At 37.0% G+C, this 27,072-nt stretch overlaps 1 protein-coding gene across 2 annotated transcripts in view; it reads left to right on the top strand.

Moving 5' to 3' along the window:
• LOC134845232 (endothelin-converting enzyme homolog) overlaps positions 1 to 27,072 on the top strand; it is a 197,318-nt gene that overhangs the window by 28,258 nt on the left and 141,988 nt on the right. The window contains exon 1 of one of the 2 annotated variants that reach the window (XM_063862157.1): positions 8,896 to 9,156. The exons of the other annotated variant lie outside the window; for it this stretch is intronic. Coding sequence (XP_063718227.1) covers positions 9,121 to 9,156 — 36 coding nt within the window. The 5' untranslated portion in view covers positions 8,896 to 9,120. Of the gene's footprint in view, positions 1 to 8,895; positions 9,157 to 27,072 lie in introns of those variants that run through there. 2 annotated transcript variants of the gene reach the window in all.

The raw sequence follows: 27,072 nt of genomic DNA, 5'->3' as shown, positions 1-27,072 counted from the left end.
AACGAAGAAAAAAGTTTCAATTCTGATGAGTGGACTTGTACTCATCACGTTATGATTCCCAAAAATTTTTTACATTTATTCAGTAAACTTTCCTTAAAAAATTCAAAGAAAGACGAAGAACTGAATATAAAGTATTTGAGTTACCTTACAAATTCTGGTAAATATACGGATCCTGACGAGCCTCTTGCTCTTCAGGTTGATATTTCAACTTTATCAAAACCAGTAAAAAAAATTTTGTATAAATACGATTGTGATGTTACTCCGATGTGTGAAAACCAATTAGAATACTTTGAAGAAATTGAATTTTTTGATCGTTTATGGGGAATGGAACAAATTGAGTCACCATCAGTAGTTACCCCGAAAGCTGATCCTTCCCCTGTAGTTTCACCATGGCTTGACGAACCGGGTTGCTCAACTCCAAAGCGTACCCCTGTGGCTACTGTGAGCAACCACATGGAAAACTTAACCCCTTCTCTCTGTCTAGCGCCAAAGAAAAAAAGGAAGTTAACAACACTAGAGAAAGCGCAGGAGTATTTGGACCTTATATAACTTTGAAACTGAGGTTGAGTTTTTTTGATTTTTGTTTGTATTTATTGTGTATAATAATTTAACTTTAAAATTGAGTTTGAGTTTGTATCTTGTATTTGTTCATTAATTATCACACGATTGGGTTCTGATTAAAAATTTATTTCAAAAGCCTTTAAAAATTGAAGTTACAAAATCATTTATTTTTATTAAATTGACTATTTTTTTTTCAATTAAAAACAAAAAAAAAATCCGTAAAATTTTCATTTTTTCCACAAATAGGATTTAACATATTAACATTGAAGTTCTTATTTACATTAGTGATCTTGACAAAAAACTGAAAAGCATCCATATATATATGCTAATTTTTAGAAAACAAGATTAAAAAAATCAAATTCGTTTTTTGAAAAAAGATAATTAACGTCAAAAAAAAAACTGTAAAAAAATAATTTTGGATGAAAACTTATGTTGTCATATGTTTATTCAAATAGTTATCATACAAATTAAACATAATGAAAAATAGTATAAAAGATGTTTAAAACCAACTTTTTGATAAAAATAATTATTTTTTTTAAGGTTTTTTAGTTAAAAATTTGATTTTTTAATTACAAAAAGGAAAAAAAAGCATTAATTTTTTTCTTTTTTTACAAATTGGAGTTACCATTTGATCATTGATACTGTTGTCTCCAAAAATGGTCATATTGAAAAAAATACAAGTATTCATCATCATGCAAAATATTTGAGAAAAATAATAAAAATCAAACTTTTTAATTGATGACTCATCGTTTTTTCATTTTTCCGAAAAAATGCGATTTTCAACCAGAAGACGCAATTTTTTATTATGAGCAAGTGGTGTTATTATGAAAGTGCATTGAGGGGCACGACTAATGAGATTGTGGGAGTAGATGTTTTTTCATTAGTCTTCGAGAAAAACGCTAATCCCCTTAATCCCCCCTAAAACAACGAACTCATTTCTCTTTACAGAAAAGTATTTTTTCGGACTTTTTTTTCAACTCGAAAGACAACTGAGACAAATTCATGGTGATATGGACCGTGCGACCGCTCCGTGATTGACATCATTGATAACAATGCGCCTGGAAAGTTAAAAAACTGTCATTTTTTAGATTTTGCTTTACTTATTCATCATTTCAACTGTTTTTGATACTAATTTTGACGTTTTTATAGGATATTCTGTCCCCATGACAACTGGGATATTTAGGATCTATCATGTGTTGTGACATGCTCAACTTTTATTTGCAATTTCGAAAATTTCATCAATTTATAATTTGAATTGATAAAATATAAAATTAAAACTTTTCTATCTTGGCTCTAAAATCATTTTGGATTAAAATTTAGCCCAAACTTGGTTGGCTTAGATTAATTTCTATCGTTTGTAATAATTATTAACGTTTCAAACAACAATTTATCTGTTTCGTCCAATCGAATTTGAGTTTGCCAGTTATGGCGGGAAATTCAAATCTAATTCAAATTTTGGCGGGAACTTTAATTCAAATTCAAAACTACGCGCGCAAAACACAAACCGTTTTCTCTACAATTGGTAGACGAACAGTTATGCTTCTCATTTACTGTTGTTTCTGAGTGTAATTTGAGATCACTTGATTCTTTTTCTTTCTTAAAATCAATAGCTTAACTTATTTCAAAAAATGTTCAAATGCAATTTTTGTCCACTGAAATATGCAAATAAGAGCAATAGAAGTCGCCATGAGCGTGACAAACATTTTGTTGAAAAAGGACTTATTGTTTATCGATGCAATGAGTGTTCATTCACGGCTCAAATGCTTTCAAATTTACAAAAACATATTCTTCACACTCATGGTCAACTTGGAGGTGTTTGTGATTATTGTCATTTGGGATTTCATTCGCCCAAAAACTTATCAGCTCATTTACTAGCAACCCATGGTCTACCTGTTATGAGAGCTGCCTCTGCTGATTTAGCCACTACAAGTGCCGCTGCTAATGCTGCTCTCGGTGATGTGCATGCTGTCGATGAAGACGAAATCAACGGCACCAATCTTCAAAAAAGTGAGTCTGCTTTTTTCGGTGTTCTTGAAACGTATGTGATCGGCGGAAACCAACCCATGGATGAAACTCAGCCGATTGACCTTTTGCAGTTTATGCAAGAGAAAAAAGATGAAATTCAAAGTCTCATAATCGATCGAGTTGCAGAAGGACCTAGAAAAGTTCAGTTCAGCGCTAATTTAGGTTTGGTAAAACCTAAAGTAATAAATGACTCTAGTAAAACTGAGCACGACGAGCGGATTGACATTTATGCAAACTCTGATATGAAACCTGTGATGAGCTTAGGATTAGAAGATGATGAGTTTTTTGAAATGGTCGAAAAAATGCAAGCAGTTTTGGAGACTTTTGCATCTTATGGAAGCGGTTGGGTTTTGCAACATGTAATTCAAGTTTTTGTTAAACTTGCAAAGTTTTCACCAATCCGTGGGTCATCTTATATTGACTTGCCTTTTCGAATTCGAATGTCCCAGAATTTGATAAACATTAGAAATCACGAAGATAATAATTGCTTCGAACTTTGCTTTACCGCTGCTTATAGTCTGAAGCATGGTGTTGACCTACTTCTAACTGATCAACAAAAAGCGAACCCAGCAGCTGCGCGGACACAACCTGATACATACACTGCAGAAAGTGCACACAAAGCCCAAGGTAATTTTGATTCACCCATGAGTTTCGCTTCAATTGGAAAATTTGAACAACTTAACGACGTGCGGGTAAATGTGTTCCAGTACCACAAGGGAGATTTGTTGCCTATGTATATATCAAAACGACCAAACCAAGATAACAGCACCCAAACTGAAATATTTGACATGGACCTGCTTCTCTTGTATGAGCCTGCAAAGCATCACTATGTACTTATAATCGATTTGTTAAAGTTCATCTGCGAAATCAAAGGGTGTAAGTATCGCCCAATTGCACGTTTATGTAGAAACTGCTTTCACATTAGTTGGAGTGATGAAACTCACGAGCAACACATCCAGTGTTGTAAGGATCATGAACCTGCTCTAGTAGTCATGCCTTCAGCAGAAAAAGGTACCAACAGATACGAGTTCAAAAACCTCCAGGCCTTGTGGTTTGTACCACTTGTGATTTATTTTGATTTTGAATCATTTCTGAAACCTGTAGATTCTTGTCCTGATAATCCATCGCGATCATCTACCCGAGTTGTACAAAAACACGAAGCTTGTGGGTATTCATTGGCTGTAATTGAGCACGGAAATTCACAGCCCTACTTCTTTGACTATGACAGCTCTGATCAATGCATGAAAAAGTTTCTCAATCAGTTGCATCAATTAGCGAGAGAGATATATGATCAAAAGCGACGGTTTCCTCAATTTCTAGAAAGCCAAGAATCGTTGAACAAAGAAAACACATCAACATGTTGGATTTGCTGTATACATTTTACCAATGAGCACGAAAAATGTCTTGACCATTGCCATTTTTCTGGAAAATTTTTGGGATGGGCACATGAAAAATGCAACCTCGCAAGACGAACTGTAAATTTCACCCCAGTCATTGGACATAACATCCAGAACTATGACCTTCACCACATTTGTCTCGCATTGCATGAATGCGAGCCAACAAGTACAATGAGTGTTATACCTAGCACCGACGAAAAATATATATCGTTAAGCATTGGAGTCCTAATTAAAACTATAAAAAGGAAAAACGGATCCGAGCAAAAAGTTTTTGAATACCTCAGATTTATTGACTCATGCAAGTTTTTGAATTCTTCCTTGCAAAAATTGGTTGATAATCTACCAGCGGAAAAAATGTCAGTTTTGAACAAGTATTTTGCAAACGAGACGGAGGAGCAACGGTGTCTGATACGACAAAAAGGTTTCTACCCTTATTCGTACATGACCAAAAGAGAAAATATTGCAGAAAAAGAATTGCCTCCTTTGCAAAATTGGTCCGATGTTTTGAATGGAGGAAAAGTTGCAGTTTCACAAGCGGATCTGGAGCATGCAAGGAAAGTTTTTAGAATGTTCAAATGTCAAAACTTGGAGGATTATCACAACTTGTATCTCAAGTGTGATACACTCCTTCTTGCTTGCGTCTTTGAAGAATTTCGACAAATTAGTCACCAAACTTATGGTCTGGACTGCGCGCACCATTTTAGTGCTTCAAACTTAGCTGGAGACGCCTTCAAACGTATCTGCAAAGACTCGAATGTTCAGCTTTTATCAGACCGCAGGCATCTCGAAATGGTCGAGAATATGATGCGAGGTGGTACTGCATCCGTGTTCCATAGTCGCTTTTTCAAAGCCAACAACAAAGAATGCCCCGACTTCAACCCAGATCAACCTAGCACCTACGGGTTTATGATCGATGCAAATAACCTCTATGGCGGCGTCATGCAAACGGAGAAATTACCGGTGCGTAACTTTGAGTTAATAGAGCATATAGAAGACGAGGTGATTGTGAACCAAATCCTCAACATGACTGAAGACTCTTTGATTGGATTTATATTGGAAGTTGATCTCGAGTACCCAGAAGAACTGCATGAGGATCATCAAGATTACCCTTTAGCTCCTACTAAAGAAAGTGTACCCCAGGATTGGTTGAGTCCCTACCAAACGAATTTACTCGAGCAGATGAAAAATCAAGACATTGCAAGACGTTCAATTGGAAAGACCAAAAAGTTACTGCAGACGCTGCATGACAAGTCAAACTATACAATTCATTACAAACTATTGCAATTGTTTGTTAGGTTGGGACTTAAAGTTAAAAAAGTGCACCGTGTGCTGAAGTTTGAACAAGAAGCATGGTTAGAACCATACATCACATTGAACACGACTAAACGACAACAAGCTAGAAATAAATTTGAGGAGGATTTGTACAAACTACTGAACAATTGTGCTTATGGGAAAACATGCGAGTCGAAGCGCAAACGGATGCTTGTTCGAATAGTTAGAGATTATCATGCCGCTTTGCGAGAAATTAGTGCATTCGAATTTAAATCCTACAAAATTTTTGGAGAAAACTTGGCAGCGTTCACTTCGAACCCAACAAAAATCTATTGGGATGTCCCAACAATTGTGGGAGCTAGTGTTCTTGAGTTAGCAAAGTTTCACATGTATAAATTTCATTACGATATAATGAAACCAAATTTTGAATGTCAACTACTGTATTCTGATACAGACAGTCTCCTGTACCAAGTCAAAAGTGAAGATTTATACCGAGAAATTTCCGAAAAAAGGAATATTTTGAATGAACTTGACTTGTCAAATTACCCGAAGAACCACCCTCTCTACGACCCAAAAAACAAAATGGTTGTTTTAAAATTCAAGGATGAGTTTCCAGGAGACATTATAACCGAGTTTATATCCCTCAAACCCAAGCTTTATTCCATTTTGTCCAGAGGTAATTAATTAATTTCTATTTGCCTTATTTGTGAGCACGAATTTCAAAAAATTTTGATTTTTTGTGGAATTTTTTTTGGAAAGCAATTTCTATTTGTGGGCGAAAAATTTTTTTTTTTGTGGGCGAAAAAAATTTTTTTTGTGGGCGATTTTTTTTTGTGGGCGAAATTTTTTTTTTTTTTTTTGTGGGCGAAAAAAATTTTTTTTTGTGGGCGATTTTTTTTTGTGGGCGAAATTTTTTTTTTTTTTTTTGTGGGCGATTTTTTTTTGCGGACGATTTTTTTTTTGTGGACAATTTTTTTTTTTTTGGAAAAAAAAAATTTTTTTTTTGTTCGAAAAATTTTTCGGGCGAAAAAGTGTTTTTTTTTTTTTTTGCAAAAAAATTTTTTAATTTTTTTTGGGATTTTTTTTTTGTGTTGGTCGATTTTTTTAATGATGACTAATTTTTAAGGTCACACCTGGCCTTCATGTCATTTTTTTTTGTTGCACCTGACCTTCAAGTTAACATGATGTAGCTCCTAAAAAACACAAAACCACAGATTGCATTTGGTTCTTTTTTTACCACCACACATTAGTGATCATCAAAAAATTGATTAGAAATCATATAATTATATTTATAGATTGCAGAAAATTATCGGCGAAGGGTGTATCGAAAGCTGCTCAGAAGATGTTGAGCCATCAGCGATATCGAGACACCTTGACCTCTGGCTCGTTATTCAAAACTGAAAACAGTCGAATCGCATCCGAGTCACACAATCTGCAAACAGTGACTTCGACGAAAACATCGTTATCAGCTTTTGATGACAAACGCTACATCCTCGATGATGGTCAGCAGACTCTTCCCTACGGTCACAAAAACATCTTGGGTCAAACTGTGATTGGTATTGATGATAGTGATGACAACACAGCCGCTGTTAATTCTGACCCAACCGATGATGACGATTTGGAAAAATGGATGCCATTTTTTGAAGATCGTCAACAGCCAGTGTCGTGGGATTGTGACGATTTCCTAGATGGGGTGTCTGAAGAATTCGCTAACACTCAAAACATTAATTGGGACCATCCGGAAATTGATGATGAATACTCTGAGGATAGTTTTGCTGTTGAGAACACACAACCACATCGCTCGCTTCGACAACTGATGGACCAGGTCAATAGCAGTTGGCAAACTCCAGACCCCGGTCTGATTCGGGCAGCAGAAACCAACGACAGTGATATTGATAGCGGGGATATCGCGGATCTGGAGGCCAATACTTCCGATGAGGACGAGTCGTCATTCTTCAACGATTCGTTTTTCGATTATGAAGCAGTTGAAGTAGAAGAACCACGGTCAAAAAATCGACGAATAGATTAAAACACAAAAAACACCACATTAACTTTTGTATAGTAAATAAAATTCAGTTATTTAATATGAGAATTGTCTGTACATAAAATTTGACCTACCGCTATTCCGCGTTTAGTGTGTATTTAAGTGCGAGATTTTGTTCAGCTTTGGAACTCAGTTAATCTGGGATATAAACATTTTCATTTAAGCGATAGTGTCTTAAGCATACTTTTGTATGTATTTGTATGTAATTTGAGTTTGAATCAAAGTTTTAAGAAGAATTGAGCAAACAGTCTATAGCGCAGTTAAACACTCCGGCTGGTTTCAGAACAAAGATTTGGCAAATCCTTTCCCGCTCCAAACATGTAACCACAACGTTCAGTGGGAATACTCAATAATATACCGAAGTTTTACATGAGGACTATTGGGTATAAAATTATATGTGGTGACAATTAGGATTATTACATGGTGACCATTGCTGATCATTTAATACATGGTGACCATTATGATTTATACCTAATGGTCATCCATGTATGACAACCCCCCCCCCCCGATCCTAACGCACTATATGCATACTACTTACATACATACATACATACATACATACATACATACATACATACATACATACATACATACATACATACATACATACATACATACATACATACATACATACATACATACATACATACATACATACATACATACATACATACATACATACATACATACATACATACATACATACATACATACATACATACATACATACATACATACATACATACATACATACATACATACATACATACATACATACATACATACATACATACATACATACATACATACATACATACATACATACATACATACATACATACATACATACATACATACATACATACATACATACATACATACATACATACATACATACATACATACATACATACATACATACATACATACATACATACATACATACATACATACATACATACATACATACATACATACATACATACATACATACATACATACATACATACATACATACATACATACATACATACATACATACATACATACATACATACATACATACATACATACATACATACATACATACATACATACATACATACATACATACATACATACATACATACATACATACATACATACATACATACATACATACATACATACATACATACATACATACATACATACATACATACATACATACATACATACATACATACATACATACATACTCGCCCCGGGTACAAGTGCAACAAAATAATTTTTTTTCTCCCTTATACTTTTTTTTGGAAAATTTGCATGAAGGAATTTGCTCTAACTCTTCAGCTTGTTCGCAAAAGTTTTATCAAATTTCTTTGAACGAAAACCAACATAAGACGAAACCAAATTCAAGTGTAATCTTGAAAATTACAAAAAAAAATTAATTTGTTTTTCCGACGGCTGACATATTTATGATACCTGAGATAGTTATTTTTTTGTTGACGTTTTTTACATCATTGTGAGTTCTCTTTTACTTTTGAAGCCGTTATATCCTCCGATTTTTTTGCGATCAAGGACAATTTCTTATAAAAAAAGGGTCAAAAAGTGAGAGTGTGATTGAAATTGATAAAAAAAAATGGCAACAAAATAAACTTTGAAGTGTAAAGTCAGACGTTTGACAAGTTTTGCGACTTTTCTGACACGTTTAAGACCACATTTTCTTGAAATTCTGTTGATCTACGTCGGAACTGCTGAAAACAAAGACCTTTGACCTAGATGTTACCTCATTATTACATAATTACTCATTATTCTCAATACTGAGATTTGGTCAAGATTATGGATCCTGATAAGCCGCAGCAGGAAACCCGACAGGTGAGTGTCTCTCCATAACTTTAATAATGCTAATTTTGTAGTACAATTTCAGAAAAAAAAGGTTCACCATTTTAACCTTCAGCTAATATTTCCGAGATAAAACTGGTCACATAATTTGGTAACTATCTGTCGATTGTCTCGACGACATTAGAGCTGCAATTTCGATCCATATTGTGATTTCATTATGTCCACTATGCATCAATTTATCTCCAAATTCAATTTGAGTTTATCTCCAATGAATGTTTGATTTCTTTGAATGAGCGAAGTTTCCAATATTCAATTAATTTTGCTCATCGTACCACTATTTCAAAAATCTCACTGGCTTGAAAGTAGTTCTATTTTTCTCAAAACCTGGGAGAGTAGCACATGCAGGCATGTAACTCGCACTTGGATCGAATCCACCTCGGCTCTTTCTTCGGGAAGTTCCTCTCCTCTCTCCCTTTTATGCACAGATCAAGGCAAGGTTCTCCCAACACATCGCAAAAACCACCCGACCACTGGTAAAGAACCTCGAGATTACTTGACAAGTGGTTCAATTGCTCCTTTTGGACATCAGATTTGTGCCGTTTTAAACCACTGTTTGTTAAAACACGACCAAAAACGAAAGTCGATAATAAAGTCGTCGCAAAGAAAAGCAATCTAAGAATATGCATTGTTGATTACCAAACAACTAACTTTTGTCCCACTATTTGAAGAAATGTAAATTTCTGTTGGATATTTGTATTTGGCGTACAATCTGATTTAAAGAGCATTTAGCGACAAAGTGAAAGGCTACTTTATTAAAATTTGCATCGAAACTGGACTGATTGTATGCAAGTCCAAAGCCATGAAAGTTCCTTCAGCTGTCGTGCAAAAATTGATCCCCATATAAGTCCTATTTTGAAACGGGGTGGGTTGGTTGAGCCCAAATTTTAGACAAGGGGTGGAATGAGAACAGAATTCGAACATGAATAATTTTCAAAGCTTCATTATTTCCGCAACAACTAATGTTATTTTGAACCACGAACATCACAGATGATTTTCGGCACCTGATTGCGTTCAAGTCTTCAATGAAAAAATATAATAGATCTAATTCATGTCTGTAACCGGGCTTTTTGGATCTCATCTGGTTTAGGGCAGATCTGTTTTTTCTTGTCCTTTTTTTTTCGTGGGTACGGGATATTATTAAAAAACATCCACGTGACATCCAAAAAAATGCGCCTTAATTTAGAAAAAAAGGATCTGATCTGAGACCTCCGGAAATTAGGACCAAATTTTAAGATCGCAGTAATCAAGTCGTAATTATCTGTGTGACCATCTGCGAGAAACAAAGGATTAACCGAAAATCGTGGTCGTGTTTGAAGGTTGGAAAAGGGATTTCCTCGCAGGTTTTATTTCTAAAGGTAAAAGATTATTGGGAAAATTTCTTCAAAAAAATGTTGTCCTGCTGTCTATTCAGCTAGCATTACCAAATTCGAAACTCCTCAGAAAACTTCAACTTGAATCGTTTTCTCAGCTTGGGAATTTGTTGTCGCCTCAGTTTTCATTAGAAATTTGCTAACTTCTTTCTATTGGTTCTTTCTGAAACAGTGAGCAGTGATTAAATTGCAATGACTTTTTGACCTGACTTGGGCCATGATTTTAGTGCTGATGGTCCAGGGTTCCAATGCTGGTGTTAAGATATTGAGCAGTAGGGGACGCATAATGAATCAGTAATATTACAGATAAATCGTAGTGATTTTTCAGACGCGAATCATTCTGGAATATGATTCAATCCATTCTAACTAAAGCCACAGACTGAACTGATCTTCAGGTTTGTGGATATAATCTTGTTGGAAAAGAAAGACTTAAGGCATTTCAGTTCAATTTTGATGCATATTTTATGTGTTGTTTTTAACGAGAAATACGAGAGACTCCTGACAATATTTAAACCTCTATTGGGTGATGACATAAAACTGCGATCATGCTGTAAAAAATGCTGACTCCTCTTAACCGAACCTTAACTTTTCTCAAGATATGCAACATTTTATGAAGGACGATTCATCTCTTCATTTATTCTGGCAATTTCAAGAACATTTTCGTACTATCTCTGGTCTGCGAAAATAGTTCTCTTCAAAAATTCCAAAAACAAATACAACAGCTCTGATGAACAAAATATTATTGATTTTTTTGGCGTTTGAGGTTCATTTTGAGTACTGGAATCTAGTGTTACTGAACTTAAATTTAATCGGTAAACAAGAACAAAATTACAAACGTTTTTCTTGAGATAATTTTTCTCAACAACTAATCAGTCAAGTTGTGCTATTCATGTCAACTTGCACACTGAAAAGTAACTCTTGTGCCGACTTGCATCCGACCCAGAAATCTTGATTCCAAGTAGCAATTTTTGGTGTAAGCTGCTACTTGGCCTCAAGAATTATCTTCGTAGTCCGTGAGCCAAGTTGAAATTTCAATCCGAAATGGAGCTCATTCTGAAATTGTTCTATAATGTCTGCCAGTTTGTTATATTATTTTAACAAACTTGATGCTACTATGCTTCTAATAAACAGCTTTTGGGTGCCTCTCTATTACATAGAAGATTATTAGCCGGCATTGCCGGGGTATCAATGTTTAACCACCCCGACTCAGTGATGGTGCCCAAAAATTGCTATAATGGACAAAAAATGAGCAAAGGTTTGAATTTATAAGTTGAACCTCTATTATAACTTACCCCGATCTGTCAAAACTACATTTAATTTTCGCAAAAGAACTTCGGCCAGATTCGATCAGTGGGTGTCTTGGAACATATTTTTTACAATTTGCAGGTTGGAGACTTTAAAAAAATTGCAATTATAAGAATCATGAATCATGATTTTTTTGCGCCAGTAAAGTCTTTGTCCTCCCATCTCGTCCCCCTTTCTTCTAACCATCCGCTACTCACTTTAGCCTGAGGATTGAACACGCGTATTTGTGCTTTTGGTGGAAGTTTTTGAGCGAGTTGTTCGACAAATTGTGTTGCGTTCCTTTTCCTCAATTAGTGCTCTGACATCTGCTCGAGGAAATGTACCGGTGATGTTTGCGAAAAAAGGATCACATATTTTTTCTTCCTCTGTCCAACGTCTGGTGCCCTGCTTTTTCTGCGGGGCTTGAGTTGCTTGCAAGCATGGCTTTGCAGTTTTTGGCGAAATCTTCGTTAGTGTTGGGCTGGGAGTTTTCTATGAATCCGAATTTGGTGTTTTTGGGGCCCTGTTAAACAAAGGTTAACAGTAAAAATTTAACAATTTAACCAAAAAAATTCTTCGCCAGATTGGGCTTACCTTTTTGGTTTTACCGAACTTTTACGGGTCAATTTTCGAGAAAAAAAATCGATTAATTTATTCATCATAATTATTATTTCTCAGTGTTTAGAACATTAAAAAAACCAAAAACTTAAAAAGATTAAGACCGATCAAAATTAAGACTTAATTAAGACCGATCAAAATTCGATAAAGTAAACGACTATGCTCAATTGAGCGTGTTGCAAAAAAAATCTTTTTTTTTTCAAACTTTTTTTTTGCTTCATAAAGTTTTTTTGCGACCCAAACTTAGCACGATCACAAAAAAAATGAGACAAAAATTTGAATAAATTTGAGTCTCTCATTTTTTGACTTGGTTTTATTTTCGTTATAAATTTCTGTTTTCTCACTTCGAAGGGGCCGGTAAAACTTTGGTGTTGACAAAAAATTGGACCTACGCAAGCTTGGTACAAAAAAAAGTATTTTTTTTCTCCAAAGTTTGCTTCTTTTGCTTCGAAATGCTATTTTTTTCTATCCCGCAATTTTATAATCGACTCGGGTAGGTTTAATTTTCTGGGATGACCGAAACTTATAGGTCCATTCCCGCGACAAAAAAAAAGATTTGATCAACTGCCCTGTCGTAATTTTGGTATAACAGATTTTCAATTTTCTCGGATGAGTTTAGACAAAAATCGGTGATGCCGAAGAAATGAGTCAAATCCAACGTGGTGCAAAAAAAAATACTTTTTTTCTAAAAAGTTTGGTCATCTTGATTCTATGCATTTTTCCATTTTTCCTACCCCAAACTTAGTTTAAACAATAATCAAGGTCAGATAAAAATTTGAGAGTCTCCAAACAAAACTGAAAGATTTTTTCTATTTGCACCACGCTCGATTAGACTAAATTTGAGTGTCCCCGGACAATAATAAACGAACTAATAAAACCGCTTCTGTGATAACAACTAACACAAATCATAACTAAAAAAGAAATCACCAACAAGGTGCAGATATATATAATAAAAAAGATTTCTTAAAGCAAAGAAACGAGCAACAAAAAGGTTAAGAAAAACTCGAAGGCAGTCCGACTTAGAAATGGCAAATATGTTGGTTTTGCTTGACGCAGTCACAACCCTCTTAGGATTAAAGAATGGAGCCAGTGTTGCAGCAAAGGTACCCAATGAAAAAGAACATTGGCCAAATCGATTTTGAACTCAAACATACGAAACCTAGTTACTTGGCGCTTCAAACTGAGATGTTAAACCCTATCTCGCTCTTCGACGAACAGTTGAGAATGCACGTAGTCTCGCTTTACTCAACGAAATCGATTTGTCAAAATATACATCTGCAACCCTGATACAATCACTCGCAACATCTACTGCTTCTCTTCTCTCTCTACAGAACGACTGTTTCCACAACACCAGCAACTACTTCTTTTATCTCTTCACTTCTTTTAAGAATCTACTCGCAAAAAAGTTATCCCTCCATCCTTCACAAGAAAAGAACTTGAAAAACTCAGTGCTTTCTAAGCCCCGGATGGGTCGAACCAGTTTAGAACAAGTATTTATAACCAAGTATCTTATTGATAAACTATCTCTGTAAAAACACTTAGAACTAGCAACTCAAGGTCCATGACTAAAACTTACAATAAATTCTAAGGCTGAAACTTTGTTTAGTTTCAGCCAGAGAAGAATAAATTTACCCTATCAATTAGTTGCTCTTCCTAACTTCTACTTCTTGATTCTAAACCTCGCAAAAATACCAGTTTACACTAGAGCTATTGAGACTAGAAGATATTAGAGTAAGATGAGGATTGGTATTAGACTAAGAAGTTGCACGACCCGGCCGAAACTAAGGTAGCGTGACAAACATTATCCGAAATTACTCTTTGAGAAGGCCACCCGGTTTTAAACTCACAAGCTTCAACAACTTTTCCAACCTCAAGTAAAATAACTCAAATAAGTGAGGTCATAATGAATTTTTTCAGAGTTTTTAAGTAAAACTGAAAAAAAACCGTGTGACACAACCATTTTTACAGAAGTTCTTGAACTGACCAAATTTCCAAAAACAACCAAAAATTGAAAAATATCCACGTACAGACCAATTCATGAATAATTTGCATGCGCAGTCTAAGTTTCAGTTGGTATTGGAGACCCTTTGGGTCGGCAGAGGGTCGAATCCCTGAGGGGGAAGGAGCATATTTGCAAATTTACTAATTTAAATAATGACATCAGAGAATTATATATTAAATTAAGTTTAAATAATTGCTCGTTTACCAACCAATTAAAGACGGTTTTAACCAAATCTCCGTTATTGAATTTTGTATTCAAGCCAAGCTACGGTGCCGGTTGCGAAGTGTACTTTGCGAAGTGTACTATTGCGAAGTGTACTTTGCCCTCCCTCATTTAGCTGAACACTGACTTGTCTAATGACTTGCTGAACACTGACTTAAAATTTTCCTATAAGAGCCTAAGACGCCTTTTTTGGCTTGTTTTTTCACAAATTTGCGTGAGCCGCAATATTTTGACTGAATTGGTCTTTTTTTTAATTTGGAAGAACTCGGAGTGCTCTAAATAATTGTTGAGAAAATTTACGAAGTTTTTTTTGAAAAGGCGACACCAGAGAATCCTAGATCCCCTGCTCCATAGAAATCAAAACGCAGTCGCAACCTTCAGTCGGAACCTTAAAGTTCGCAGTTGGTTGTTTTGTTCAAAGTTGGCATAAAATGGTCCAATCAGCATTGGTTCTGCCGACTTGCATATATTCTTTATCATCAGACTGCACAACAAAAAAATACAAAAAAGCTAAGACCAATCTGGTCCAGCAATTAATAAACAGGAACAAGATTGCTTTATATCAGGGCAATTTCGGAATAAATTAAGTTTTTTTTGTAAAAAATTGATCAAAATAATAGAAAAAAGTTTCCTTTCATTTTATTGCCCCATCCGTTTATGCTTTTTTTCAAAGAATTTTTTGGAAATATTGTCCAAAATTACTCTTTGAGAAAGCCACCCCGGACTACTAAAATTCATCTGGTACGACGCACCAAGCTGAACCTGAACAACATCAAGGCCATATACAGCTTGATGAAAACTTCCTTTATCACTGTGCATGCAGAAGATTATGATTTGATTTACACAATAAAAACTGAATACCTCATATAAAAATAAATTAAATAAATGGCCAGTCAGGATATCAAGAAATAATGATTTTTTTATTAAAAATCCAACTTGAAAAAGTACAAGTGAGACGTGATTTAAAAGAAGACATCATACTCTATCAAGGAATTCGCTTACCTTGTAAAAATGATCAAGGACACTGCGATCCCACCGCTCGGACAGGCAACCATTGTTTGGTTCCCTGAAGACACATGCACCACGTTCAAAGTTACCAAAATCCACGCAAGAATGATCAAATTCCACAAAAAAAAAGGTTTTATCGAATCTACGCCATTTTTTCATTAACACCCTGATAGAAAATGATCAAATCCAAATCCATATAAAGTCATCGACGGTAAAAACACGTTTTCAAATATACCCTGAAACAGAATTAGCGCTTAAGAAATACATTCGCACACAAGAAGTATTCAAAAATACTCGTTAAAGGGCAAAAAAACCGCCCCAAGACATTTGACCAATAAACTTTTTTTAGCTTTCTGCACATAAAAATTGATCTCCTAGCTTTTCTAGGATGGCCATACTGGATCTTAGAAAAGTTGACTAATTTATACACAATGTTTAATTTCATAGGATTTATATTCACACTACTTAAACGAGACTATAGCACATGCGCAATACATACGCAAGTCAATAGACAAGCCTATGTATCAAGAAAACTTTTGCAAAATTTTTGACTTTTTCTCCACATCAATCAATAAAATCTTTTTAGTTGCACAAATTAGTGATTTTATTAAGAAACTATTAACAAAATCAAACACATACGACACTCCACTAGACAATACAACTACTACACCCACAGGTCCTTCACATTTTTGTTTAAATCAGAACATCACCCTCCACAAATATTATCACAAAACAATTAAATTGCCCTTTCCGTAGCACAAATTATTCATCAAAATAACAAAATACAACAAAATCCGATATCACAAAAACAATTTCAGGCAAAAAACACTGATGAATCATACGAACAAATTAAAGAACAACCACACACACAAAAAAAAATCCTTCTCAGAACATTCATCTTTTTATCCCACAACGAGCCGCCAGATTGGATCTCCCAATCATTCAATTTCCTTTTCCTCAAATCTCGACCGACACGACTCTTTTTTATCCATCTCACAGCTCTCATCTCACCTTTTCTCCCTGACATGTTTTAGCCCCAGTTATTCATTTAACTCACCACACATGGATTCTGACGACTCAACTCAAACTGTATTTGAAACTAACTCCCATTTAAATAACCCTGCAGTTAGCAGACCCAATGAAATTTTAGATTCGGAGCCAAGTCACACTAACTTTTTACAACCATTTTTCCATCCAATAACTCCCCTCACCACTGTTATAAATTCCACTTCGATCCTCACACTCTGACGCTTCATCCATTCCCTCTACTTTTTCCAGAAATGCACCCGATGTCCCTAGCCCAATAACGGATGACACGCTTCAGCAGAACTTTGACGATTACTTTAAAAACGAACAGCAAAACACTTCAAAAGCACCCCAACAACACACCTCAATTTATGATCAATCGCCCATAATCATCCCGATCCCTTCAAAGTAATCGCCCCCGTCACTTTAATACCCCATCATTTTCAGCTGAAATTTTCCCCTTCTTTCCCTACACCTATAATCATGCAGAAAACCGAGCCCAACGAAACCAATATAATGACGAGTTTTCCCTACCCTTTCTTGAATCTCATTCTATAATTTCACTAACCCACCCAAAATTCCATTAGGAAAATCTGCCGACGATGATGATCTTTGTGAAACCATCATCAACCAACTCACCGCTGGACTACTCCTAACTCAGTTCACTAACATTGGCTTATCACAAGCATTTAACCGCTTCATTGGTCGTAAGCCAAAGCAAATCTCAATAGCGAACTATGATCACACTGTCAGCAGATACATGGAAGTATCACCATTTGATACTGACCCTGGAGTGAATTCCCAGCTAACCATAAAAATTTCCATCCAAACTGACTACATCTTCGACCTCATTATTAAAAAATTTGATCATGTAATCCACCATGAATTTCAAAATAGAGAAGATTATGAATCGTATTTTAACAAGTTTGACCACTTCTATTTAACCTTTTATCTCCTAGTTCCTAAAGAGTGTGATATTAACTGTTCTCAAAAAATCATGATTGAAACTAATTTTACACATACTCGTACCTATTATTGATTTATTCAACGCGACTTCCTTCACAGTTCACATCTCGAAATTCCCATTATTGCTACATGTTTATCAAGTCTAAAAACACATCACCATATTTTCTTAATTTCACTGATTGCATAAAAACAATTGACCTTCTCGAAATCTTCCGCAACTATGATCCCGTTAAAGAAATGTATATCATTTGCCCCCTCAGTATTTTTCCCATTTGAAGACTCTCGCTCATTTTTATCCCGCATGAATATATCCAACCAGTTGAAGTTGCTTTGATAAAAAAGATCCACAAAATTAAGTTCAATCTCAAAATTTTTAATCTAAAACTCTGACCACGAGTTCTCCGCCACTTCAGAAAAAGTTAATGTCATCCGCGCACTTGAGCTTCTTTGGCCAAATTTACGCACTAAAAATGTAATACGAAATCTGGCTAAGCTTTTAATACAGTCACCCAAAATAAATACTAACTTCACCAATAGCTTTTTTTCGGAACCCGACCCTCAGTAAGTAATAATCTATAATTGTTTATCAATATATCACTCACCATTTGTACACGTGTTTCACCGTTTCTTTTTAGATTACTCCAAATTTTTCTCTGAAAGAATAATATAAAAACAAATAAAAATTAAAAAACTTTAGACAAATTTTCATTCATGAAAGTTTCTATCAAATTGCTCTAGTTTCTATCAGCGATAAAACAGATAAGCGGCAAAGAATTAGGAATAATGCTGAAAATTGACAAAACGAATTACTAAATTATTACTAATGAGCTATAAATGAAACACATCAATCTTGTTATGTGTGCTGATTTTTTGTGAGATTCGATTTAATTGTTTAACTCGCCCACATAACGCGCCACTTTTTTTATACAACTCAATGTATTTTGCCATTGTACACTTGTTTTAACATTGAATTTCTAGTTGACAAACTAACTCATAACAACTCTTACTCCTTTCGACGCGTTTCAAATTTTTCCTTTTATTTCAGCAGAAAGGAATTAAACTAAGCCTGAGCAAACCAACGCAGCTCATTAATATCATCAAACTGACTGCATGTATAGGAAAATCGCACGGTACCCAAACCAGATTAAATCATATTTTTGGATAAATTAATGTTTTGAAACTCAAATCAAAATTTTTGTAAGACCACATGAAACACAAAAACACTAAAAGAACAACAGAAACCAAAAACAATTCAACCAAAAGAAAAAAAGACTTGATAAAAAAGAAGAAAAAGGTTAAACACGAAAAGAGATTCTGCTCAAAGAGACAAAAAAGTACCCACTCCTATGGCATCACCCACAAGAACGACGTCGCTCAAAGTACATGTGCTTGCCATGTGCTAAGACCCCGATCATCAATTTTTGCCAATAGTAGCGCTGGGGTCACCAACTCTTTATAATAAACGAAATAATAAATACGGTTCAGCGAAAACAATTAACAAAAGATCATAACTAAAACTGAAATTATCATATTACCATTGTTTTTGTTCAGTAGATAAAAATCATCACATCCATTGGAGATGGACCAACCCTTTCCCTCAACTCCTAGCTTCTCATGATCTGAAAAATGAGTTACATGTTATTTGAATTCAGTTCAAGACATTTCGGGATGCTGAAGGTTGTTTAAAAAACAGTTTCCAGTCTTTTTTCAAGACTCTTCGGGATTTGTGGTCTTCACAAAATATGCTCTCTCTTCAGCACCAGAAAGGAGAGCAACCTCGGCTCTCGGCCTTCCAGATCAAAAAGTCAGCACAGTAGCGATTGTGTCAGCTTAACCGTTAATTTCCAGAATGCTCTCGGTTCTTCACACTCATTTTTCTAATTTTTCATCTGCTTGGTTCAGCGTTCTGCTTGTTTTTTTTTACTATCAATAATCAAGGTCGCAAAATTTCAAGGTCGTGACGTGGTTTTATTTCCAAACGACTTTTTAGTATCATTTCGTCACTCCAAAGTAATCTCTCCCATTTCGTTCAATTGCACAAATACCACCCCGAATCTTTCAAAAAAACCAATTTTCTCACTAAACTGCTCCAAATAAAAGTTCTTTTTTTTCTGACTTGCATTTAAGGCCAATTTGGGCGAATATCACATACTCCCTGGACAGCGCGGTCAATGTCCTCATTGAACTTCGAGTAAGTCATCAGAATGCTACAATGTCATCGAACAGAATTTATAAAATGCAAGAAAAGAGTTTTTATCCGCATCACATCGACTCACTACGTGCTGTAAAAGGCATCATACTGCATTTCCCTAGCCTCCTAACATTTTATTAGTCTGCACTCTGAGGATATGACCTAAGATAAAAAAAAATCTTCTCGGAATTTTAGTGTCATTGTCTCAATTTAAAAGATCTTCACCTAAGGAGGTTTCAAAAGTGTTTGGAGGCAGGACAGTTCTACAGTCCGGCAAAATGAAATTGTCCCACTATGCTCTTCCTTTTAAAAGCTTAGATGTTATTTTCCCTCATAATCAAAATTAAGAAACTCAGTTGTTAGAAGGAACAATGAAATAATCTCCCTCTTCAAGAGATTACTCAAGTCTTTCATGTCACCACAAAATGAACAGTCAACCTAGTTGATTAAAAACAATTATGCAGGCTGGAAGACTCCAAACATACATTCCACTCATGCCTTTCTAAACAAATAGTGAGTGTCTTCAAAAACACTAACTAAAATCACTAGGCAAATTTATGAACGGAGCAGTTTTAACTCAAAATTATTAAAACATTTTTTCCTCTCATCAAGTTTCAATTTCAAGCTATGTCATCTTTGTTGCTCATTTAAATTTTTGTCTTACAAAATCATTGTGATTTTTAATTTCTTTTTCTTTGATACTCCTTTGTTCATTCGTTACTTTTAATTTTCGTCATTTAGAAGTTCTAAAACGTCAAATTTTGTCTATTTTTTTTCTTTCTGCATCTTGTCATTCATTTTTTTTACTGTTCCATCCTGCGACATCGGCCCTGCACTCTCGGTTTCTGTGTGTTGCAACACATCGGTGGACATTCTGTCGCTGTTGGATGCAGTCCTCCAACACCTCTGTTCTTCTACCCTTTGTTTGCAACAAGGTAGAGGGTCTACATTAGTTTCCCTATTTCTACAGAAACTGTTGTGGAGGCACAAAGTCACATTTCTCTCCAGGTCTTCCTTCAACATTTCTTTTTTTTCTCTTCCATCGCAATCAATCGTTTTCAACGTTCTTTTCACTACAGTAGTTACTGCATTCCGATGGGTCACAGAAGCTCGCTTGAAAGCTTCCGATGCTATGCCCATCTGATACGATCTGTACACTCTGCTGTGTTTCGACAGATGCTTTTTAACAAATTCGTAGAGCAGGCAGCCGTGTTGGCTAAAAACTATGGCCTGGTGTCCTTTTGCCCAAATTTTATTTTTTTTCCATCGGAGTGTTCAAGATTTTGCACAATGTCTCAAAAATTTCTAAATCTTTTAGACAATCGAGATCTTCTAACTGTCGGTGCATCCTGTCGATTGCTCTCTTTAACACGAACTTGCAGCCATCTAGTCGCCATCATAACTCCAATTATCACTACTATTATGTGCTGTGAAGCGTCTGGTAAGCCCATGGATTACAGTTCTCCAGATTTCCAGGTCAACACCAGATCACTTCGTCTTCTTTTTGTTAGCGAAAACCGTGGTTCCGTTTTCGCGCTTTTTAAGTACTTCTTCACCTCATTTTGACCCTTTCCAATGCATTCAATTGAACAATTAACACCACTAATCATTCAAAACAGCCAACTTTCTCAGTGAACTGCTGCAAATCAAAACTCTTCGTTGACATGCATTTCAGGCCATTCTGGTTGAATGTCACATACTCCCCAGACAGCCCGGTCAATGTCTCCATTGAATTTCGATTAACTCATCAGAATGCTACAATGTCATCGAACAGAATTTATAAAATGCAACAAAATAGTTCTTATCCAAATCACATCGATTCAATACGTGCTCCAAATGGCATCATACTACATTCCTATAGAGTTCTAACTTTTTCATTAATTTGCACTCTGAGGATATGACCTAGAATAGAATATCTTTTCTGACTTCTAGTGTCATTGTCTCAAGTTGAAACTTCTTCTCCTAGGGTTGAAAAGTGTTGGGACGCAGGACAGTCCTGCCAATCAACAAGTTAAAAATAACCTACTATGCTTCTTCTTTTCGTAAAAATAGTCGTTATTCGTCCATAATAATAAAATTAAGAAAATCGGTGGTTAAAAAAAAGAATGTAATAGTCTATCTCTTCAAGAGTTTACTCAAGTTTTTCATGTCAACACAAAGTGGTTACTTCGCCCGCATTACTTCGCCCAGGATACCACCATGTTTGTAACAAACAATGGCATGGGAACTAATCATTTGTCATTTGCCAACATGATGCTTCTCCAGTTTCGTTTTCCCTGACGCTTCCAGCAGTGGTTCCGTTTCCATCATCACTCGGTCGATTTCATTAATATCTTCTACTGCATTGTAATCTGTTGCTGTTGATCCTTTCTGCTGGTGTCTATCAAAATCGCTAAAGTTCCCAAAAGCATATCCCATGAATTTCTTTCAAAGTATCGGTTCTAATTCGTCCTTGGTCCTTCCTGGGATTGCGGCAAACTTTTTACAGAGTAACTCGTTAAACTTTTCCGACATTCTTGCAAGTCTCACACAGCTTGGCTTTGAGAAATCCTGATCCACTAACGTCCTTGAGCTCTTTACATCCACTGCCACGAAGTGTACTGGATATCGGTTTTTCCACATTGGAGACATCGTCGAGCCTACTAGGTATCGAGCTCCCGACGGTCTGCGATTAGTTTCGCTATGCCTGATGTTCATCTCCACTTCTGTCAATTCTCTCCATTTTGCGATATGCTCCTGTTCAGTTTGTAACACTCCCGGAAACACTTCCACAATGATGGCCGTGACCGTCTCATGTTTTTGTTCTAGTTTCAATAGTGGGTCTAAAGAACCAAACATGCCGTAAAACCCTCCTATTATTTCCGTTTCCGTTCTTGTTTTCATTACTATATTTCCAAATAGTGTCGTAAATTGTTTATGCTGTCTCATATAACATTTTAGTCCACAGACCTTCGCGAGACAGCTCCCAGGTTTGACCCAGTCTTCTGTTCCCCAGCCAGACAGCTCAACACTGTTCTCTCGGTTGCTCCTAGAGGCTGTAGTTATCAAGTTATAAAGGATGTTGAGGTCGCGGAAATTGAGATCTGCATTTAATTATCTCTGCACATCCCGCGTCGCTCGCAATATTGAATCAGCATTTGAACTCGGGCACCATGATGTCTTCAGAAAATCCCACACTACCATCGAACTCGTTCTCAGTAATTCATCTGAGAATCTCAATCTAAATTCTACTCTGTTGTCAGATTTCAGTATAGAAGGTGCAGTCACCTTTCCAACAATTACCGACACATAGTGGTAAGAATCCCTTCTGATCGGTCCACAATATTCGCTGGACCTCACCAGTGTCCCCATCGATTCTCTCCCAGCCTAAGCTCCTTTTTTCAGAATTTTCGGATTTCCTCGATCTTTCTCAATGCTTCCGGTTCCACATGTTCTTTCATGTTCACTTGCAATGGCTTGTTTGGCGAATGCCGAACAGCGCATGTAAGAGCAAGTTATTCGCAAGGCCACTCCCCTCTCTCAGCTTCTTGGCACAGGTGTTCAACGCCGTGCAATTATTCAGCTACGCTTGGAGCTTGGCACAGGTATTCAGGTACCGACATTTGTTCCAACATGAACCGGACGAAACAGAGAGCGTCTCTCCTTGTCGAACATGCTAATGCCGCTCCTTCACAAATCATAAACTCGTCGTCAAGAGCACCTTCTCCTCTTTTGACCTTTGCATCTCTTCTGAATCGTACTCTCCCAACGTCAGTCCCGTCATACACTAAGCAAACCTGAGTTGCAGCTCAGTTCTGACGTACGGTATCGCTATTAGAGCATGTATTTTTGGAGTAGTTTGCATCTTTTCTTCGAAATGACGTAATACTATTGCCCTCCATGGCAAACTCGCCAATTGATCCACCGTTTCTGAATGCACCTAGTAAGAAGCTAATTATCCATATGCCTTTTGCTTCCTTGTAGTGCCCTTGATAATTTCTTCCAGGTAATATTCATTCCATGGTATTTTCATTTTCTAGAGCGATTAGATGTTCTCTAGCTGAGTTACTGTATTCCATTATTTCCATGTATCCAAAGGCTGGTTCTTCTATCAAGACAGTCTCCGATACTGTCAATCGGTTGTATTCCACTGGGGTCAGCTGTCCTATGATGCTTCCCTTTCCATGGTTCATGCATGATGGTTTGAAGTCCTTATGGGTACTCTCAACGCATTGACTGAGTCTTTCCATTTCTAGCGTGGCTCCAGTAAGAGTGCGGTCACTCCTCTTGGTTTTATAACTGATTGGTCCTAATCCTGCCATGAGGATGTTTGGCACCATCGCTGCATCGGTCATCTTTTTCGATGTGCCAGGCAATCTGTCTTCACCTTTCCCCATGTCGACGGCATCTTCAACTCCCTTCCGTTTAGCTGAGTGGCCAGTTATTGTTGGAGGTTCAGAATCCACCTTTTTTTTCAATTTTTCTTAGCGTTACTTTGCTGCCCAATTTCATCTTCATGTCGCTGATCTTGTCATTCACCATCTTCAATCGCATTGTTTATTTTCGAGTCCTGAACAGGTATATCACTCCCTCGTTGCTTTCTTGGTGCGTCATTTTGATCGGAACGCTTATATCCCGTTCATCAGTGGCTGAATCAATTAGCAGTTCACTCATTCTCTCTTCGCTTTCGTCCAGTTTGTCAAGGATTTCGAGAATCAGTGGTCTGTTGAGACCTGTTTTCAGTATCCCGTAGCACTGCACTACCGACCAGACCTTCTCCATAAAAGCAACTCTGTTCATACCACAACCTGTTCTGTTTCCATGATATCTGTGGTGAACTTTCCACTATTCCTCTGCCATGGTTCACAGGAAAGGTGTTCGGGCTGCATTCATGAAAGCTGAGAGAGGCACCAGCGTGGAAGTTTCATCTTCCGCTGGTTCAGTCGTCCAGGCCAACGCTTCTGGTCCTTCTTCGTCTTCGTCCAAGAAGTTGAGGCCCAGGCTAGGCGTACCACCTACTGACGCTTTATCGTTGTCCCTTCCCGCTTGGTCGGAATCCCGCTACATTGGTTCTTCCGGTTGACGATCTTCTTTCTCCTCATCGTCTCGCTCATTCTTCCCTGACCCTGAAAGTCCTTGCGAATCGTTCATTGTTTCGAATGGAAGTTTTGGCACGACTAGCTTACCTGCTGACCGGTATTCACGTTCTCCGTGTTTTATCACAATTTCTTCACAACCGAATGGCGTTAGAGCAGTCCCAGTTATTGCCAACTCTGGCCTCAGATTCATCCTTATTATTGCTCCTTCTTGCAAATCTTCTTTGCCTATCATCATGATTGGCGCCAGTTCCAATTTGGCGCATTCTTTCTCGACATTTCCAGGTTTCGATGTGGCTGCGTTGCTCATTTTTCTCCTCGTCGACTCATCCACTTATGCAAACTGCGTATACTGCAGCACAGCAGCCTTCCTGCCTGTGAAGCCTGGGACCATCGATTCAGAGAACTTTGCCATCCTTCTATCGTTGGCCTCAAAGGCTCTCAACTTGGGAGTGTGTACTACAGAGTCTGCTCCGAGCAACATCCTACGGTTTAAGGGGGAATTCTGGTATTTCTTCTGGTAGCCTTTTGTAATTACCCAGTCTTCAGTTTCTTTTCTCTATTCCTGATAGGAGTCAATTAGTCGAGAATTTTTGTTATTTCGCTATTCATTTTGTCGTAAGGTCTCCAACTCCAGAGCTTCGGGAACATTTCGAGATGCCCTCTGTCCGCTTCGCCCATTCGAACGCGCAAATGGTTATTGAATTTTGACGCTGTCATGTCGGGCTGTGCTATTTTTGCAAACAGCACATCTTCCCTCATCAATTTACGTAGCACATTCTGCTCGCACCAATTGAATGTGCTCCCATCCACTACTGAAATCAGGTTCAGGTGCAACACCGACCTCCTGTAGGCTTCCACTTTCGCGTCAGGTAAGGTGAACGTCACTTCTGGACCGTATATCACCGTCACAAACTCACTGAAGGCCCTGATCTGTCCTAAAAGCTAGGCATAAATCGGTAAGTTGGGGCATGCCTCCCACATAACGTTGCACATCCTTTTCTTTTTCTATTTTCTTATCTTCTCCGGTGCCAACGCAATTTTGTGGTATCAGGGATTTGGTTAGAGAATGTCTTAGATGCTGCATTTTAGTCCAAGAGGCCGTAGACATTTTCACGTCAAATTTTTTACATTCTCACTCATCTGCTTGGGATAGAGGGGTAAAGTCATCAACTCTTCCAAATTTCCATGCGTTATCGCAATCAATGTCAGGAGTCCGTCCATTCGCAGATTCTGTGTTCCTTCGGTCAGCAGCACTGCTGGTCTTTTTTATGAAATTTTCTGCTCCAAACGTCACAAACAGTCCCCGGATCACTACGAAAGATAATCCCGCGGGATAGATAATCCCGATAGATAAACGGCCTGTGGGAATTTCCGAATTAGATAGCGAGAGAGTCCCGGGTAAATTTTCGCCTGGAAGGACGCAGTCCATCTTGCTCCTAACCCTTCCAACATACTATCCGTCCTCTCAAAACCTTCTTCTCCTGGCACTTTCTCTGTTCAGAATGCCTCAAGTGTCGCCTGGCACATCCTGTCTACGAAACTCACTGAGTTTTCTCCTTCGTTAACCGCCAATATCAATTCGCTTCCCAGCTAATCGTGTATCTTAGTGGATCATCGGTGGGCCCGCTCGAAAGCGTTCTAGCCAAATTCTTCTATCCGAGGAGTCAAATGCAGCCACTTGATTGGAATGATTGGGAACTTCTTGAACTGTTTCAAGAACTTAAAAGCACATGAAAGAGAGGCAGGAGAAAATTTCTGAAAAAGCAACTTTTTATCTGAAATAACTGAGTTGGTTCAGAGTCTTACCGAGTCATATAAGACAGATTTGAAACAAAATTCCGTCGCAGAGTTCTGAGTTTATTGGCTAAATGAATAGAATGAGAAGAGTAGTTTTCTCTCACTCTTTTCATCAAGTGCAGCTCTAAAAGAAACATCAAAAATGGAGAGGAAATCACTTTGAGAGTTTGAATTGAATACATTTGCTTTGAGACATCAGGTGTAAAACAATCATCATCAGAGACATGCAAATTTGCGAAATTTGAATCATGATCAGAGTAGGTTTTCTCTGAACGATAGACAACAAACTTCTCTGGATCATTCGACCAGAAAAGATCTAGATAATTA

This window comes from Symsagittifera roscoffensis, chromosome 1 (genome assembly GCF_963678635.1).
Source record: "Symsagittifera roscoffensis chromosome 1, txSymRosc1.1, whole genome shotgun sequence".
NCBI lineage: Eukaryota > Metazoa > Xenacoelomorpha > Acoela > Convolutidae > Symsagittifera > Symsagittifera roscoffensis.
Note: the sequence above shows the minus strand (reverse complement) of the source record. Positions and strands in the feature narration are given on the sequence as shown.